At 40.8% G+C, this 18,595-nt stretch overlaps 1 protein-coding gene across 3 annotated transcripts in view; it reads right to left on the minus strand.

Annotated features, from left to right (window-relative positions):
* Positions 1–18,595, minus strand: part of CHN1 (chimerin 1) — a 136,375-nt gene that overhangs the window by 46,345 nt on the left and 71,435 nt on the right. The window contains exon 6 of one of the 3 annotated variants that reach the window (XM_080928018.1): positions 8,150–8,435. The exons of 1 other annotated variant lie outside the window; for it this stretch is intronic. In XM_080928018.1, coding sequence (XP_080784144.1) covers positions 8,150–8,435 — 286 coding nt within the window. Of the gene's footprint in view, positions 1–8,149; positions 8,436–18,595 lie in introns of those variants that run through there. One more of the 3 variants, XM_080928019.1, reaches the window with a different exon arrangement.

An 18,595-nucleotide genomic window follows, 5' to 3' on the forward strand; every position in this document is an offset into this window, starting at 1 on the left:
TTTTAAAAAGAATATAACATTAAATACAGACTTCAGATAGTCTGAGAAATTATATTTTCTGTTCTCCACAAATTTATTCATGAGACTGCAGCAGTGTCCAGCATGCACGGCTGAAATACTGAGCTCTCGTGAGTTAAATTCAATCAATAAGTATTTCAGTGAGTACTGTATGCTGTGGTTTTACCACTAAAATTGGTGAATACCAGAAAACGGTGGCACATGCTGTCTTCACAAGGGCCAGATATTAAAGAACTAAATACATATTTCATGAATTAATCACAATTGAAGTACATACTAGTAGACAATAGATATCTTCACCCTATCTTAGTTCCCCAATCTCACTTTCTCAGTAGGCTGAGTTCATCCACTAATCTGTTTATATTCTACCTCCAAGCTGTACCACCCTCTCCGGGGACTTCTGGGACAGGTCACATCTTTCCACCCCTCCTTTCTAGATCACTCTGTTTCCTTCCATGATGGATGTGCCTTTAAACACTCTCAAAGTGCAAACACACGGCACAGTCCTTTTAGCAGAAATAATGTGGACGGGGGCTGCAGCTTATTTACCCTCCTCCAAAGTCTGCCTAGCCGCTTTCCATAAAGAGTTAAACTATATTCTAAGTAAACAAAGCAGTGCTATCTATAATTAGGCATGGCTCTTGAGTCAGATGATGTGTAAATGAGTCTCAGATCAACTTTAACAGTGAGCTAGGATCTTAGGGAAGGAATAATACGACAGCTCTTAGACGAGTCTCTAAGGACTGTGGGAAGTCTGTTCTCCCTACAGAGCTGGAAGGATGAAGAGGACCTCTCCCAGGACAGACATTAGGAGACACGTGGTACGTACAGAACATAGGCAAAGCATGTCTTTTCAGCACCTCCAACATGGGAGCAACGTGGCAGTGCTGACACCGCCAGTGCTGCCCTGCCGATGGAGCACGGCTTACAACAGGAAGTAAACTAAGTGCTACGGCAGGACACCTGCTCTCCTGTATACTGCTGAGTCATATTTAATATAAAGAAAATGTCTGAAAACGTACTTTTTGTTTTTACAGCTATTAGTAAAATCCAGTGGTCAGGGATACAAGAAAGAACGGCTTTTAGATACTGCTTCCTCATTTGACAGTCAGAATGGCGGCAAAACAATGACCTGGAAACATGTTGGAGAGAAGATCTGTGATGGCAGAAGTATCTTAGCAACACTGCTGACCAAAGGAGACCGTGAACTCGAGATGTCGGCAGCACGGGAGCACGAGTTACGGAGCCATGGAGACGAGCACCAGTCCTAAACAGCAGGCAGGCCTCCATTTCTATAACCACTTACAGGACCAAACCTATGACTTTCGGAATAACACTGAGGAATAACATAAGGTTCCAGGAAAACTCCTTCATGAGTAAAAACTGAGGATGAATGTTAAGATTAGGAGGAAAGAGAATGTGGGCCCTTCCTATCCTTAGCAAGCACAGTTCCAAGTTTGAGCATTTTTCTTCTATAAACTCAAACCAGCAACTCACTCTGAGATGAGATTATCATTTTCAAAAGCAAAGAAGAAACAGAAACAAGGAAAGGGCTAGCGAGAGAATTTAAGTGAATGTACTTACTACAGTTTTTCACTGTCAAAATACAAAACTGCATTATCAATTAAACTTTACAAATATTGATATGGTTGACATCATATCTGAAATTACAATGTTAACATCAGAATTAACCTCACCAAACAAGCACATCATATAGTAGGAAGCTTTCACATTCTCATTTGAGAACCAAAATGTCCCTTCTTCAGCACCATGTCTACTTGCAGGTCCCCGTGCTTCCTTCCATAGACAAGAACACATTAAATGCTGAACCATAAGCCATCCCTGGTTACACATTCCCTTTGTAAGAGCTGCCATGGTCATGATGTCTCTTCACAGCAATAAAATCCTAAGATAGAAGTTGCTACCAGGGACTTGCTTATCGCTGTGATGGGACTGACTGTGCTTTTCTTTGGAGCAATGTGGACTTGGGGATTGTGGATTAGAAACACTTTAAGTGCGGCTTAAACATGGAAGTAGGAACTGTAGTGCTGAGGGTGATATGAAATGTGGGGGCTGGCTTAAAAGGTTTCAGAGGAGAAGAATGTTAGGACTTGGCCTTGTGGTATTTTGGTGAAGAATGTGGCTGCTTTCTGTTCTTGTCCAAAATATCTCCCTAAGACTAAATTGAAGAGTTTTGGATCAGTTGTATTGGCAGAAGAAATTTCAAAACAGCCTACTATTGACTCTGTCATGTGGTTACTAATGTTCGCTTATGAACATCTATAATGAAAAGGAACAAGGTGAACAAGGACAAATACAAAATATACAGTTTGAGGAGAAGGGGGCACCAGGAATTGAAACAGAGATAAATCCCATGTTCAAGGAGATGAACAGATGTTAAAGAAAAGCCTGGTGTTAAATGGAATAAAGAGAGTGGTGACCTCCAGGCAGGATTCCACTCAGCTAACCTTCCAACTGTGAAAAGGAACTAAAGAAAATCTAAGAGCCAGCTGTGGTGATGCATGCTTTAAACACCACCACTGCAGGGGCAGGGGCGGGGGCGGGGGCAGAGAGAGGTAGAGGCAGAGGCAGAGGCAGAGGCAGGAGGCAGGGGGCAGGGGCAGGGGCAGGAGCAGGGGCAGGGGCAGGAGCAGGGCAGGGGCAGGAGCAGGGGCAGGGGCAGGGGCAGGGGCAGAGAGAGGTAGAGTCAGAGGCAGAGGCAGGGGGCAGGGGGCAGGGGGAGGGGCAGGAGCAGGGGCAGGGGCAGAGAGAGGTAGAGGCAGAGGCAGGAGGCAGGAGGTAGGAGGCAGGGGCAGGGGGCAGGAGGCAGGAGGCAGAAGGCAGGGGCAGGGGGCAGGGGGCAGGAGGCAGGGGGCAGGGGGCAGGGGGCAGGGGGCAGGAGGCAGTGGCAGGGGGCAGGGAGCAGGGGGCAGGAGGCAGTGGCAGGGGGCAGGGGCAGAGGGCGGGGGCAGGGAGCAGGGGGCAGGGGGCAGGGGGCAGGGGGCAGGAGGCAGAGGCAGGAGGCAGGAGGCAGTGGCAGGGGGCAGGAGGCAGTGGCAGGGGGCAGGGGCAGGGGCATGCAGATCTCTGAGTTCAAGGCCAGTTTGGTCTACAGAGAGGTTTAGAACAGCCAAGCTTAGGCTATGAAGGAAGTCATGGAAAACAGAAAGCTAATGAAGATGTATTTGAACAAGGGAGCCATGTTCCAGCCCCAGCAAGCAACAGTATTTGACCTTTGGCCATGTGGCTCTGCTTTAGAATCAAGGATAGAAGGGGTTATAGAATCTTTATCCTCAACAAAGGAGAGCTGCCGAGGCCAGACATGTGTCAGGGCTGTCCTGCATGGAGACCTAGAGAGGCCATTGCATGAAGCTGAGAAGATGAAGCTTGGATTTGCCCTGGAGACCCCATGATGATAGGGATGCAGAGTCATGGGGTACTAGCCAAGGAAAGCTGCTAACAGAGAGTAGACCTAGCCCAAGAGAAAAGTGGGTTGTAGTTTGCAAAGAAGAGGAGAATGAAACTCAGAATAGTGCCGTACACCTGCAATCCCACACTGAGGAGTAGAAGCAGGAGGAGCAGGGGTGTAAGGCCAGCTGGGCCACATGAAAACTTTCTTTGTATTTTGTTTGTTTTGTTCTTGTCTGCAGGTATGTCTGTGCCCCTTGTGTGTATTGGCTGGTTTTGATACAAAGTAGAGTCATCAAAGAGGAAGGAGTCTCCATTGAGGAGATGCTTCCTTGAGATTCAGCTGTAAGGTATTTTCTTGGAGTGGGGCAGTCCACTGTGAGTAAGAAAGCAGACTGAGCAAGTCATGTAGAGCAAACAGTAAGCAGCATATCTCGTGGCTTCTGTATCAGCTCCTGCCTGCAGGGTCCTGCCCTGTTTGAATTCCTGTCCTGACTTCTTCAATAATGAACCGAAACATAGAAGCATAAGATAATTAAACCTTTTTTTAACCCCCAACTTGCTTTTTGGTCATGGTGTTTTATCACAGCAATAGAAACACTAGTTAAGACATTGTGCATTCAGTATCCACAGAAGCTGAAAGAGAGCACTGGTTTCTTTGGGACTGGAGTTACAGATGTTTGTAAGCTATCATGTGAGTGCTAGGAATCAACTCAGGACCTCTGGAAGGGCAGCCACTGCCTGTAACCATTGAGCCATCTTCAGCCCCATACAAAGTAAAGAAAAGGAGTAGCTTAAACAGATATAAGAAAAAGGAATGACAGGGTATGAGCCAAAGAATGTGGAGGCAGAGAGAGAAGGGAGTGGGGGGGGAGGGGGGGAGAATGGCCTTGCTTTATGCTAGTCCCCTAATGTGAATAATTATATTATTTAAGATTAAGTTTATAAATAGCCAGTCTGTTGAGTTTTAAATTGAGATTGTATAGATATAGATAATATGCTACATATCTTTTAAGCAAAGTTAAAAAAAAAAAAAAAAAACACCAATTAGCCCACCAGATTGCCTACATCCCTCTGGCTGTCCCAAGGAACAAAGAATTGGATGTTTATAGAAACATCTAAAGTTTCTAGTAGTAAACAATAACTTTTAGCAGTGTATCAATTATATTTCAATGTCAAATGTATATAGCTTAGTAATCCTAAAGAAGTCTTTTAAAATTAAAATTTCAATGCAAAAGAAATTTCTTAAAATCAAACTAATAGCAACATGTAAGGTACTGCATTTATTCTAAACCTCCTTAGAGAAAGGAATACACACACACACACACATATATACAGTGTATGTGTTTCTATATTTTTGTGTGTGTGGAAAGAAACAATGCTTGTGAGAAGGGTACAGTTTAGCTTACTGGAGTTTCATTACACCAAGTGTTTTCACACCAGTGTCCTCAGAGGCATTTTCATGTGAGAGGGCTAATGTTCAGATAACTGATCCAAAGCTAAGGACATTCTGCCTAGATTATGTATTGGCTCACAGTGTTGTTTCTAAAATGCAAATTATATGGTTTGTTTGTCAGTTTATATTATTAATGTTTATAAGAAATGTTTTCTACAGCATGTTTTCCAAAAGACTTAAAATTAATAAATTAACAACTTAATTAGTATGAAATTATCATAAAAACTACTGAATGAATCTATTGGTCCATGATCTGTACAGACACACATATATTTATTACTTGGAACAAGAATCTATTCAAATTCAGTTCCAAGAGAAATAGAGGTTATTGATAAACTGGGCCCCTAGCCATCTAGATGACTAAATCAAGCTACTATAGAAGAGAAAAGAGTCTGGCTTTCTCACACACTGGAACTTCACCATTATATGTAATACAATACTTTAATTTTCTTATTTACAGTTATTTTTCTAAGCTCAGGAAATGCATTGAGTAGTAAATGAGAAAAATATCATAGCTATCACTTCGAAGGAAACCTGTGGCCATTACAATAGGCTACAATAGGGACAGTTGGCTTGGATTCACTTCCTGTGGCAACAATCTCCATGGCTACGCAGACAATTTAAATGCTCATGGCCATGACCACACAGCAAACACATGGTTTGAACTGTTGACAGAAGCTCAGGGCAGAACCGACACCTAAGGACCAGGACAGACACACTGTGTGTTCTCACCACTCAATTCTAAAATAGAGCAATCACCTACCAATGTTTAGCAAGGGGCACTGCATGAAGCATTATTTTCCAAAACTATTCTTAACAACATCAGGAAATTCAAGTAGTCTTCAGAGCACTATCTGGAAGCTGCAATCACATTAGGTCACCATGGAAAACCAACTAAACAGAAACCAGTTTTAAAAGTCTAAATTTTGTTTAATTTATTTCAGCACTGAACCTTTGTATGTATTTTTACTCGAATTCTGTGCAGTTCAGCGTTTTACAGAGAGCCTCTTCTCTCAAGTATGGATAGGTCAGCAGACTGACAGCGGTGTGCAATTAGTCAGCAGACAGCTAACAACTCTCACCTGTCAAGAGACTCCAGGACACTTTTTGGTACTGTGGTCTCTCTTCCTCATAACACATAATTGAATAGTCGGGCCTAACGCTCTTGTGTTGAATATGAAAGATGTCCTCACAGAAAGGAAGCCGTTGCCTGATGTGGAAACATTAAGTTCATGCCCACAATACCCAGCTTTTAGGGTCAACACCAGCATCCTGCCCGTAGCGCTACTCTAATGTCTGCAAAACCAACCCCTTTGCCTCCTACGTGAGAAATTCTGGGCAAGGAAGGGATTTACTACTAACAATCAATTAAAATATTTGTAGAACCACTTTTGTGTCACTAATTTTGAATCAATTAAGCATGATTACTTTTACTTACAGATGTCATCTACTGGGACAGGGACTCAGTGTTTCAAGCTGTTGAACAGGTTATCATCCCTGTCTTGTTGGATGACACCTGTAAATAAAATAAATCTATTTTTCAGTGAGAGTTCTAAGTCAACTCTATTTAAGATACATGCAATTTAAGCAAAGACTAATTTTTAAATGGTCCTTAATGATGTACCACTGGAGAGAGATACTTCCCAGTGATAACTATTTTCTATAGATAATTTTTACTTGCCCCTTAACACAAGAGAGTCCTGGGAGTTTGATGTACCTGTATTGTCAGAATACAATCAGAATGATGAGAATCGTGTAGGTGGTGCTCATTTAGGCTCCTGACACTGGGATCACCATTTCTACTTTATACAAGGGACATGTCAGGTCCTGTCAAGTTAAATAACTAGCCTAATGTTAAAGTACCTAAATATCATCACTAAGTTCCTAAGACCAAAGAGTAATATATGTATATTAGCAAAGTGTACCATCAGGCTGATGGACTTTGAAAGACTTAAGTATTTCAACAATATAAAATTATGTCTAGGTAAAGCTGCTAAATGCCATTGTTAGATATAGACTGTGCAGGTGTTCCTGGAGACGTCACTGGTGGAAAATAGGAAAAGGTGAAAACGACAGGAATGAGACAGAGAAAAGAGCACTATTCAATGTAGCACACAGTTAGAATTTTAAATTTTGGCAACTCCAGACAAGATTTGCAGATCCCAGCAAATATAAATATAGAAAAGACCATATTTAAAGCAAAATTTCAAGAGCCAATGATTTAAAATATTCATTTCTCTGTAGTTATGGAGCACCAATTGAGCTAAGATCTGCCAGAAACCAAAATGTGGGCTGGACAATGGAGACTAAACTTCCACCTCCTGCCAACCAACAGCAAACCAATTTTATGTTGCTATATGCTGAGGTCACAGACACCCCATGTCACAGGGTTGCTGCCAACCCATCACTGAGGGAAGGGTTTACACACACTATAGCACTTGCCCCAAGACAGTGCCCAGCTTACAAGTCTGTGGACAGAAGCCAGGCTCTAAAGCTTTCTGTACACAGCCACCAGAGACTCCTGCAGACACAGATGCAGCAACATGCTTCAACTGAAACAGAAACTGTTCCTTTAGCTCAACCCCACGTGAAGCAGAACAACATGACATCTCCTCTTCCCAGGAAGGGGAGAAAGAAGGGCAACACAGGCAAACAATTTCAACTCCAAAGGATTAAAACTTTTCATGCTATTCTGAAATAGATCATGACTAAAAGATGGCAACTGAAAATTTAAACTATTTTTACAATTAAAGAAAAGTAAACCTTCTGATTTAATTCCTTAACACTAAGGGGTAAAGCTCCCACTCAAGGCGGGTTGGTTCTATCGTGTTGTAACAGTTACTGACACACAGAATTAAATCATGTATATTAGAATAATAGCATTGCTAAAAACAGAACTATTTATAAACTACCTTTAAAGAAAACAAAGGTTCTGATGTATTCCCTCAGATCCTTATAAGGCATATCTGTCTTTTTGCCTATAAGTTATGCTCTTGACCCAAACCTCTTAACTTTTTGTTACTGAGACATTTTCCAACATATTTTTACAGCTGAAGATGATTTCCTGAAGGGACACAATCAGGAGCATAAATATAGTTGGTGCATTTTAATCAAACAAGTAAGAGATATACAAAGCTCATCCCCACAGACCCAGACATTACGAAAACCACATTTCCTTCTGAAAGCAGTGTGGGAACTTTAAGGTAGAGGGGCTCTCTGGCAAGGACTCCCAACAAAGGAAAACAAGTGTTGTTCATGGTAGCTTACCCTTTTCTCTGACACCCCAGCCTGGCCTGCAGCCTCGTTCTCATGTGTCTCTCTCAGGACTGCCATGTGCTGTCTGCATGCTGGCTCTCTGTTTAAGGTTGTGTATCCTATGTGCTCATAAATTGGGTTTATCGTCATCTTGGCAATGTATTCTGCTGCCTTGGTTTCAATATAGAGAGTAATCAAGCCATCAGTCACCAGATCGTGGATGGACTCAAAGCGTTTCTCCCCAACAAAGTGCTTTCCATCGTAGTACAGCCTGAAGTTCCTGGTCTGACTTCCAAATCTGCCTCAATGAAATGGGAAAGATGTTTTTAAGAAAAGTGAACAATCGAAATCTTTCTGAAGAAGAAACAAACACACAAACACCCCAAACTAAAATCTAGTGATTTTGCTTATAATCAATAGATTTGACTCTGTTTAGATTAGATGTGTCTAATCCCAATTAGTCACCCAGAACAGATAAAAAATCAACTCCTAAAACACAAACAATAAACTTGAAATAACCAGGGACACTAGCACAGTGATCCTAGAAAGAGCATTTTTACTTAGGTATCTTTTAAAGCCATTTCATTATACTTGTAATAAAGTAGGGGAAATAAATCTTATAACCTAAGATGGCACATTCAATATATAATTGGCCAATTATAATACACAAATTTTCTTCAAGTTGAACAATAAAAATATTCAATGTATGTAAAGGCCAGCACTCATGTGTTTCAACAGGAAGTCCCATTTACCACTTACTCAAGTGGGAAGCCAGCAATGGTTTACTCTTGTGCAGTCTCCAGGACTGAGCCAAGCAGCAGACAGCAAAGAAACCCACTGGGCCATTTCTGTCTAGAGGTCAAGGACTTGATCTTCCCTTTAAACTTGTTCTGTGTCTGCTGTCACGGTAAGGGCAAGAAATGCTTGCAATATACAGAGCATGCAAGTCACACGTCATCAGACCACAGAAATCTCTTGTCAGTTTTAATGAGATGCTTTAATAACTGGAAAAGGATGGTTTCTCCTCATAGTAATTTCAGTGTTTTGCTTCCTGTAGGGAAACCTCAGAATTAGATCCAAGTTGGCATGGCTGACACCAGTGTCCTTGCCAGGAGATACAAGCAACCTAATAGAAGCTGATGCCAAAGTAGGCAAAGCTGCCAGTTTCAGAGTGAGGGCCAATAAAAACCAAGCAAATCAGAAAGGACCTACTTCATTTTGTCGTTTAAAAAAAGAACACAGTACACAGAAATTAATTTTAAAAATCAAAGTAATTTTCACTTTGAAAAGACACCACATGAAGCACAGACTCAGTATTCACACCGCTCTGGCACGAATGTTGCCCTCATGGGTGAGAACTGGGCATTCCACTCTACCCTACCCTACCCTACCCTACCCTACCCTACCCTACCCTACCCCACCCCACCTATGGTCTCACTGCGGAATCTAGCTGGCCTGGATCACTATGTAGACCAGATTGGCCTTGAACTCAGAGATCTGCTTGCCTCTGCTTCCTAAATACTGGAATTAAAGGAATGTGCCGGCACATTCTGCTAGGAATCAGATACTTTTAAATAATAGATCCAGAGTAGTCTGTTTGTTTTTGTAATTTAGACTTTAATAATACTTAATCCAGAATTCAACATAATATCAATGTTGATCTTTTAATATATAATTTCTACCTTTTTATCCTTCTAAAGCAATCAAGTTTTTACTTATACTCAAATTAATGAACCATATACTTAAACTTCTCCATTTTCCTCTGTACTTAAACATTTATCCCAAGCAAATTTCTACCCTGTCTCAAAGGATAGAAAGATAAAATTTCTCTGCCAAAATTGTTAGTTTTTCAGTTTACCTCTTTAATTTCCTTTTGTCTAATATGCATTGTATGCTGCTTAAAATAAAACCAACAATAACAACACAAACACCGAAAGACAGTTGGACATTGCCTAGCTCCTTTCCATGTGGTTACGGCCTCAAAACAAAGACTGGGCAGTAGTGTCAGACCCTTTGGTCACAGTGGGAGTAGGGGGCTAGGGAAGAAGGCAGGGGAACTAGTCCAAAGGGTTAGACACAGTGAGGCTGACAAAGAAGCCTAACTGTGGACCTGTGCTTTACTTTTAACGTCAAGAGGCCTTCTCCATGATGTCCAGCTCCTTGTGAGCCTGACAGCTTTGAGGGAGCATGAGATTCCGGAAGGAAGGCATGGTCACAAGGGATCCATGGGATGTAGCCTCATGGGAGTTCAGGGAAGCAGATGTGCAGGCTGGAATGTTGATTGGTGTTTCTACAGAAAAACAACATCTTTTTTTTTTCACTAAGAGAACTGTACGTTTTCCTTGCCTGCCAAAACCTACTCTCTGTTACTTAGGAAGCCACATAAGAAACAGCCTAATAGTATGGCCTGTCAGACATTGATGTTACTTTGATCTATTTTGTACTTTGTTGTGTCTGTGGGATCAGAAGAGCTCAAGTGGAATATCCTTGAGAATGGATGGGAATGGAAGGGCCTATTATATGGAAGAAAACAAAAGAAGAAGATATTAGATTTGAGGACGAAGGGTACACTCCTTAACAGTGTTCTGCTGGTAGAATTTCATTTACTCAACAAACACTGAAGAAAATACTCAAGACATGAGGAAGTTCATGACATTCTGTTCACGTAGCAACCACAATGGGAAACAGGCCATCACAAAAGCATATCACATAAAGATATGAAATTCTTAATTTCAAAAACCTCATATGAAGACTGCTTAAAGTATTTTTTTTTTTACATTTGTGTATGTGTTTGTGATTGCATACACCAGCACATAGAGATCAAACAATTTCTCTCTTGGTTCTCTCTTTCTACCATTTCGGTTAGGAACTTAGAACATCAGGCTTAGTGGCAAGCACCTTTATCAGCTAAATCATTGTGTGGCCTACTATCCCTCTATTTCTTTAGGTCAATTTCCTTTTCCTGTTCCTGAAATGAACACAAGCCTCTGCCTGGCTTAGCCTCTGCTTAGTGTGCATGCCTGGGATGGAGGACCACAGTCCTAGCTCCACACACACAGAGCTGAACACGACGGGCGCTTGAAGCTAACAGGCAGGAACAATGAGGACAATGTGCTCTGCACTGGGATCGCTGCACAGAATAACCACGTCCTACAGAGATCATCCTGCCCAGTGGCTTCTGAGCTGTTTAAAAAGCTCTATAATACTGTGCCCAGTTGAATTCAGATCAATTTCAAAACATGTAATTCTAACATCTAGCTTTAAAAAATAACTTAACATTCTTTTCCAGCTTTTTCCCCTTGTGAATCATATTCCTAAAAAAATTCAGCCTAGATACATACAATGATGAAAATATGTATAAAAAGTTACTTTCCGTAAAACCAAAAATTAATTTTGATTTGAGACCAAAGTTATTTTGAAGTGTCTCTTCAAAGGACTAGGAGCTAAAAGATGTCTCCTGTTCACAACAGAAAATAAAATATACATAAGATTCTGTCTACACTAATATTGAGACATCAGAAGAGTTCCTAGTAATGAACACACAAGACCATTTTCATCATAAACACAATCTATTATTTCCCAGAGCCAACACACCCAACTCATGGTGAAAGACACAGAACCAACTCTGGAGCATACACAGGTGTGAACGAGCCTTCAGGGGATATGTGGGGACAGAAATGTGACAGTCTATGATCTAAGGAACACTAAGGAGGTTAAACTAGCCCCTTTAAATAAATCATCAAGCTACGGTTTTGTCTATCTTGCCACATAATTTTATTAAGATGGGGAATTACTAATGTGATTACTTATGATTATAGTCTCCTCCCATCTGCCTAATTAAGTTTCCAAAAGTGGAACCAGACAGCTCTGGAAAGTGGATTAGGCAAAAACCTACACAAAACACAGCCAAGCATCCACCTGACTCCTCACCCTGCCCCGGGAACACTAAGTTCAGCCCCCTGGAGAGGAAGAAACAGAGTCTGAGGGAACACAGGCATTGCTGGAGGTGGAGGTGGCATTCTAGAACAAAGAGGACCGAGATCTCCACTTTGCCTTGCCTGGTGGGAGACAGAGGCTTCTCTGGGAAAATCCCACTAACTCTGCAATAAAAAGCATGGTCCTGTAACTGCCAGGCTCCCTGAGATCTCAGCATTACAGCCAAGCCTCAGTGCCAAATACACTGAAGTATGGTAACCATCCGGTAACCATCCAGCAACCAGTGTCTGAGAAAAAACTTCACGGAAAACAAAGTCTATGATAAACAGACAGAATCAAGTCAAACAGGGGGAAAAGAAATCATTCACAGGGACAAATATATTTATTTTGAAAGTATCAACCTGCTGAACTCTAGGCCGTCTCTTACTTAGATTCTTGAATAGAAGTCAGCCAAGTATATGTAGGTCATGTTACACAGAAGTCACAGCAGAAATCACAAAGGAAGGACAGAAATTTACATACTTTGTAAAAATAGGCTATTATGTGGGTAAATGAGACACTTAAAAATAGAGCAGTAATTATAAATAAAAACCTCAGATTAACAAAGTTTAATAAGTCTGACATTACTAAACACCAGCACGTACACAGAATTTCTAGAGTCCTTGGCTGCTACACTGTTATACCATATAGTTAGGCTGAACACAGGCACACGTACACCTTATGACACTGTAAGCCCAGTACTAGGAGCTGGGTATATGTTTATATACCCACCCTTCAGGAATATAAGATCTAGAAATATTACATCATATTCCTCATATAACCCAGGGTATTTTATAAATAAGCATAGGTTTAGATTTTATAAACAAACATATAAATAAAAATATAACATATATATGGCTACTGTTGCCATAGGCTAATATATCTTTATCTATAGGTAGGTATAGATAGAGATACAGTTTTTTGGGATGGGATCTTTCTACTATGTAACTCTGGCTATCTTGGAACTTGCTATGTAGAACAGGCTGGCCTTGAACTCACAGAGATTGACCTGCTTCAGTCTCCCTGCTGGGATTAAAGGTGTGTGCCATCATACACAGCTACCATAGGCTATTTTTATACTTGAGTACTTCTCCTAACTTGACACAAACACATATATCAAAAATCTTCAAAACGTGAAACCACATACATTTCCAGTAAAACAGAAAATTAAATGCTGTGATGGCCAATTCCATGGGTTTGTAAAGCCCTCCTGCATCCCATTTTCCCTTCCTGAGAGCTAATGGCACAGTACTGCTTCTAAGGGAAAATGTAAACACTTAAAGGCTGCCAGATAGAGGGTACTGGCTGTCAGGTTTGTTTACTTTAAAGCACTAGAGGCTAACACAATACCATGCACTTACGATGTCCAGGCAAATGACCACTGAGCAAATTGACTAAGTGGACCTAATATGGTGGCAAATGGCTCTAATCACAGCACTTAGGAGGCTGAGGCAAGAGAGCTGCCACAAGTTCAAAGGCAGTCTGGGTAATAGAATGAGTGCCTGACTGAAAAAAGAGGAGTGGGAAACTCGGGGGACTCTGCTGGAAAGAAGGGTCTCAGTGTGAGACAGAGGGATGAGAGAGTGCAATGGGGGCTGAAAATGACCAAACATAAGGACATACATGAATGAGCGGGTCACAGTGAAATCTACTGTTGGGAATAAGTAACATATGCTATTAAAATTATTTCTAAATGGTTCCACTACAAAACACAGTGAGATCCTACAGGTTTATCAGTGCCGTGCCACTCTGTCATTACAGATCCCTCATGTGGAGGTGTGCTTTCCACATCGACAACTGAATTACAACAAGCTCTTTCTACTCTAGTGAGTCAGGAATATCTTGATACCACTTACACAGAAAACCCTTTCTAAATACTCTGCTCAGAACTATATACATTCATATATTTTTATTTGCAGAAAAATATTATATACATATATAAAGCTTTTGGAAACCACAGAGTATCCAGAAACACTCAGTGTGTTTGTAGAATTAACAATAGATTTCACTTATTTAAGAAGGGTGCTTGGTGGTCGTGGCACACACCTTTAATCCCAGTACTCGGAAGGCAGAGAGAAGTGGATCTCTGTGAGTTCAAGGAGAAGCTGGACAACAAATTGAGTTCCAGGACAAGCAGGGCTGTTACACAGAGAAACCTTGTCTTGAAAAGTAAAGCAAAAGAAAACAAACAAACAAAATAGAGAAAGAGAGAACTGGTAATCAGCTCCACTCAAGTTACTAATTTTTTTTTTTTTGGTTTGCTGGATATGACTTTTTATTTCAATTTTATTGGATATTTTCTGTATTTACATTTCAAATGCTATACTCTTCCTCCCCCAACTCCACTCCGTCCTCCCCTCAACTTGCTTCCATGAAGGTGCTCCCTCTTCCAATCACCCTCTCCACCTCAGTGCCTTGGCTGATGATGGTGTTGTTCTTCCCATGAGGTTGCACACCTTTCAGCTCCTACAGTCCTTTCTCTATCTCTTTCATTGGGGTCCCCATGTTCAGCCCGATGGTTAGCTGCAAGCATCCTCATCTGTATCTATATGACTCTGGCAGAGCCTCTGAGGAGACATCCATATCTGGTTCCTGCCAGTAAACACTTCTTGGCATCAGCAATAGTGCTTGGGTTTGGTGGCTGCATATGAGGTGGTTCTCCAGGTGAGGCAGTCTCTGTAGATGTTTTCTTCATTGCCTGCTCCTCTATTTGACCTTGTATTTCCTCCCATGAGTGTTTTATTCTCCCTTCTAAGAAGGACTGAGGCAACCACATTCTGGCCTCCCTTCTTTTTGAGCTTCATAAGCTCTGTGGATGGTTTCATGGGTATTCCGAGGTTTTTGGGCTAGTATACGCCTATAAGTGAGTACATACCATGAATTCTTTTTTGTGACTAGGTCACCTCACTCAGGATTGACAAAATTCAACACCCTTTCATGTTAAAAGCCTTAGAAAGGTCAGGAATTCAAGGCTCATACTTAAACATAGTAAAAGCAAAATACAGCAAAACAGTAGCCAACATCAAACTAAATGATGAAAAACTTGAAGCAATTCCACTAAGATCAGGGACTAGACAAGGGACCACTCTCCTTACCTATTCAATATAGTACTGGAAGTACTGGATAGAGCAATAAGACAACAAAAAGAGGTCAAAGGGATATAAATTGGAAAGGAAGAAGTCAAAAATATTACTATTTGCAGATGATATACTTAAATGACCCCAAAAATTCCACCAGAGAACTTTTACAGCTAATAAAAAGCTTCAGCAAAGTAGCTGGATATAAAATTAACTCAAACAAATTAGTAGCCTTGCTCTACTCAAAGGAAAAACAGGCTGAAAAAGAAATTAGAGAATCGACACTCTTTACAAAGAATATAAAATACTTTGGGTGACCCTAACCAAGCAAGTGAGGGATCTGTACAACAAGAACTTCAAGTCTCTGAAGAAGGAAATGAAGAAGACCTTAGAAGATGGAAAGATTTCCTATGCTCATGGATTGGAAGGATCAACATTGTAAAAATGGCCATCTTGCCCAAAGCAATCCAGAGATTCAATGCAATCTCCTTCAAAATTCCAATTCAATTCTTCATAGAGTCAGAAAAATCAACTTACAAATTCATTTGGAATAATAAAAAATCCAGAATAGCAAAAACTATTTTCAACAATAAAAAACCTTCTGGGGGAAATCACCATCCCTGACCTCAAGCTATATTATGAACCAATTGTGGTTTAAAAACAAAACAAAACAAAATAAACAAAAAAAAAAAAAAAAACTGCCTGGTATTGGTACAGAGACAGGTAGGTAGATCAATGGAATAGAATCGATGACCCAGAATGAACCCACACACCTATGGTTACCTGATCTTCAACAAAGGAGCTAAAAACACTCAATGAAAAATGGACAGCCTCTTCAATAAATGGTGCTGGTTCAACTGGCAGTCAGTATGCAGAAGAATGCAAATCAATCCCTTCTTATCTCCTTGTACAAAGCTCAAGTCAAGTGGATCAAAGACCTCCACATTAAACCAGGTACACTGAAACTAATAGAACAGAAACTGGGGAAGAGCTTAGAGCACATAGGCACAGGGGAAATTTTCCTGAACAGAACACCAGTGGCTTATGCTCTAAGATCAAGAATGGACAAATGGGCCCTCATGAAACTGCAAAGCTTCTGTGAGGCCAAGGACACTGTCAAAAGGACAAAACAGCAACTAACAGATTGGGAAAAGATATTTACCAATCCTACATCTGATAGAGGGTTAGTATGCAATATATATAAAGAACTCAAGAAGTAAGACTCTAGAGAATCAAATAATTTTTTTAAAGAATGGCAACAGAGCTAAACAAAGACTTCTCAACTGAGGAATACTGAATGGCTGAGAAGCACTTAAAGAAACGCTCAACATCCCTAGTCATCAAGGAAATGCAAATCAAAACAACCCTAAGATTCTACCTCACATCAGTCAGAATGGATAAGATCAAAAACTCAGGTGACAACAGATGCTGCGAGGATGTGGAGAAAGAGGAACACTCCTCCACTGTTGGTGGGGTTGTAAAGTAGTACAACTGCTCTGGAAATCAGTCTGGCGATTCCCCAGAAAATTGAACATAGTACTACCTGAGAACCCAGCTATACCACTCCTGGGCATATATCCAAAAGTATCTCCAACATCTAACAAGGACACATGTCCCACCATGTTCATAGCAGTCTTATTTATAATAGCCAGAAGCTGGAAGGAACCCAGATGTCCTTCAAAATAGGAATGGATACAGAAATTGTGGTACATATACACAATGGAGTACTGCTCAGCTATTTAAAAATGAGTTTATGAAATTCTTAGGCAAATGGATGGAACTTGAAGCTATCATCCTGAGTGAGTTACTAATATCTTATTTAAAATAAGCCTGTTATTTCAGAATAGAAATTCACCCTGCAACACAGGTCTAAGGAAACAGTTATCCATGTGAATGTCTTTGTAGAGTTCTACACTCACATGTAAATGTGTATGTACACACATAAGGACTCACAGTTTCTCAGATTCTTAAATCCTTTATACAGCATAGTGCTATTTTTGAATAATTCTGTTATAAAATACCCTAAGTACTGCATACCGACTACAATTTAGTATCTTTCTTGATCATCCACGCTCATTACTGTGTTATTCTAATGGGCAGATACAGAAACATCCTAGAGCCTATTATAAGGCATTGAGTTTCTGTAATGGTGGTCAACTTGACAGAATTTAGAAATGACCTAAGATATGGACCTCTGAGTGTGCCTGTAGGGGATTATCTTGAATGTGTTAGGTGAGGTGGGAGGAGCCATCCATTACGGGTGGTGCCATTCCATGTCTAGGAGCCCAGACTGTGTGAGTAGAGAAAGCTGAGCATCAATGAGCATCCACAGGGTTTCCACTGGTTCCTGGTTGTGGCTACATTGTGACTGTTTGCTCTGAGTTCCTGCTGCTTTGACATCCCTGACATGAAGGACCACACCCTTGCACCGGCCCCCAAAGCCCTTTCTCCCTCAGTTGTTTTGTCTGTATTTTTCCACAACCAAGACAATTAACTAAAACAGTTGTCCTTTTTCAATTGTATCTGTGCCCTCTTCTCCCACACTACTGAGTACTTAGCTCCTGGATCTAGTTTTATATTTCTAAAATGATCTTTATAGTTTCAATATACTCATTTTTCACTCACCACCTGCTATTTAAACACTATAATGGAGAAAGAAACATCTTTTAAAAATGTTTTTAGACTCTAGTAAGCAGACTGAACTAAGTCTTACTAAGTGCTCCTTTGCAACAGATGCATGGATTCTTGGTTTTATTAGTCAACCACAGCCAACCTCATTTACTTCTGGCTTTCAGGCCATGTTTTGTAGGTTTAATTTGGACAGTTACATACTTTTAAGTTTAGTACCAGCCATCTACAAATGGTCAGCAGATTATTACATTTTCCTCATTAAATGCCTATTAATAATGTGTTACTTACATATAGCATCCCATATTTATTGCTAGGATATAACTCAGTAAAGTTTTAATCATGGGAAAGATTGTGAAACATCCCAACAGCTCCCCAGTTGTCCCTATGTCCCTGCAGTCTATCTGACTACTCTATCACACTGAACCATGTCCGTCTGCTGCCCTTACATGTCTCTATTTTATAGAACTAGAATCATGGGCCAGCAAGATGTCTTACAAGGTAAAAGTGAGGTCACAAAAGCCTGGAAACCTGAATCCAATAAAAAGCCAGACACGGTGGTTCATCTCTGTTACCTCAGTACTCCACAGGGAGGTGGGCAGCAGGCCGGCTCTCTCTGACTACAGTGGAAGAAGCAATCGCACAGCCTCTACTTCAGCAAGGCAGAAAAAGACCACCCTACTGAAAGTTGTTCTCTGACTTCCAGTGCACACACACACATATTAATAAAGTGAGAACAATAATAAATTAATGGGATCATAAAACATATATACTGGTT

The sequence above is a fragment of the Micromys minutus genome (genome assembly GCF_963924665.1).
Source record: "Micromys minutus genome assembly, chromosome: 13".
NCBI classification, from domain to species: Eukaryota; Metazoa; Chordata; class Mammalia; order Rodentia; family Muridae; genus Micromys; species Micromys minutus.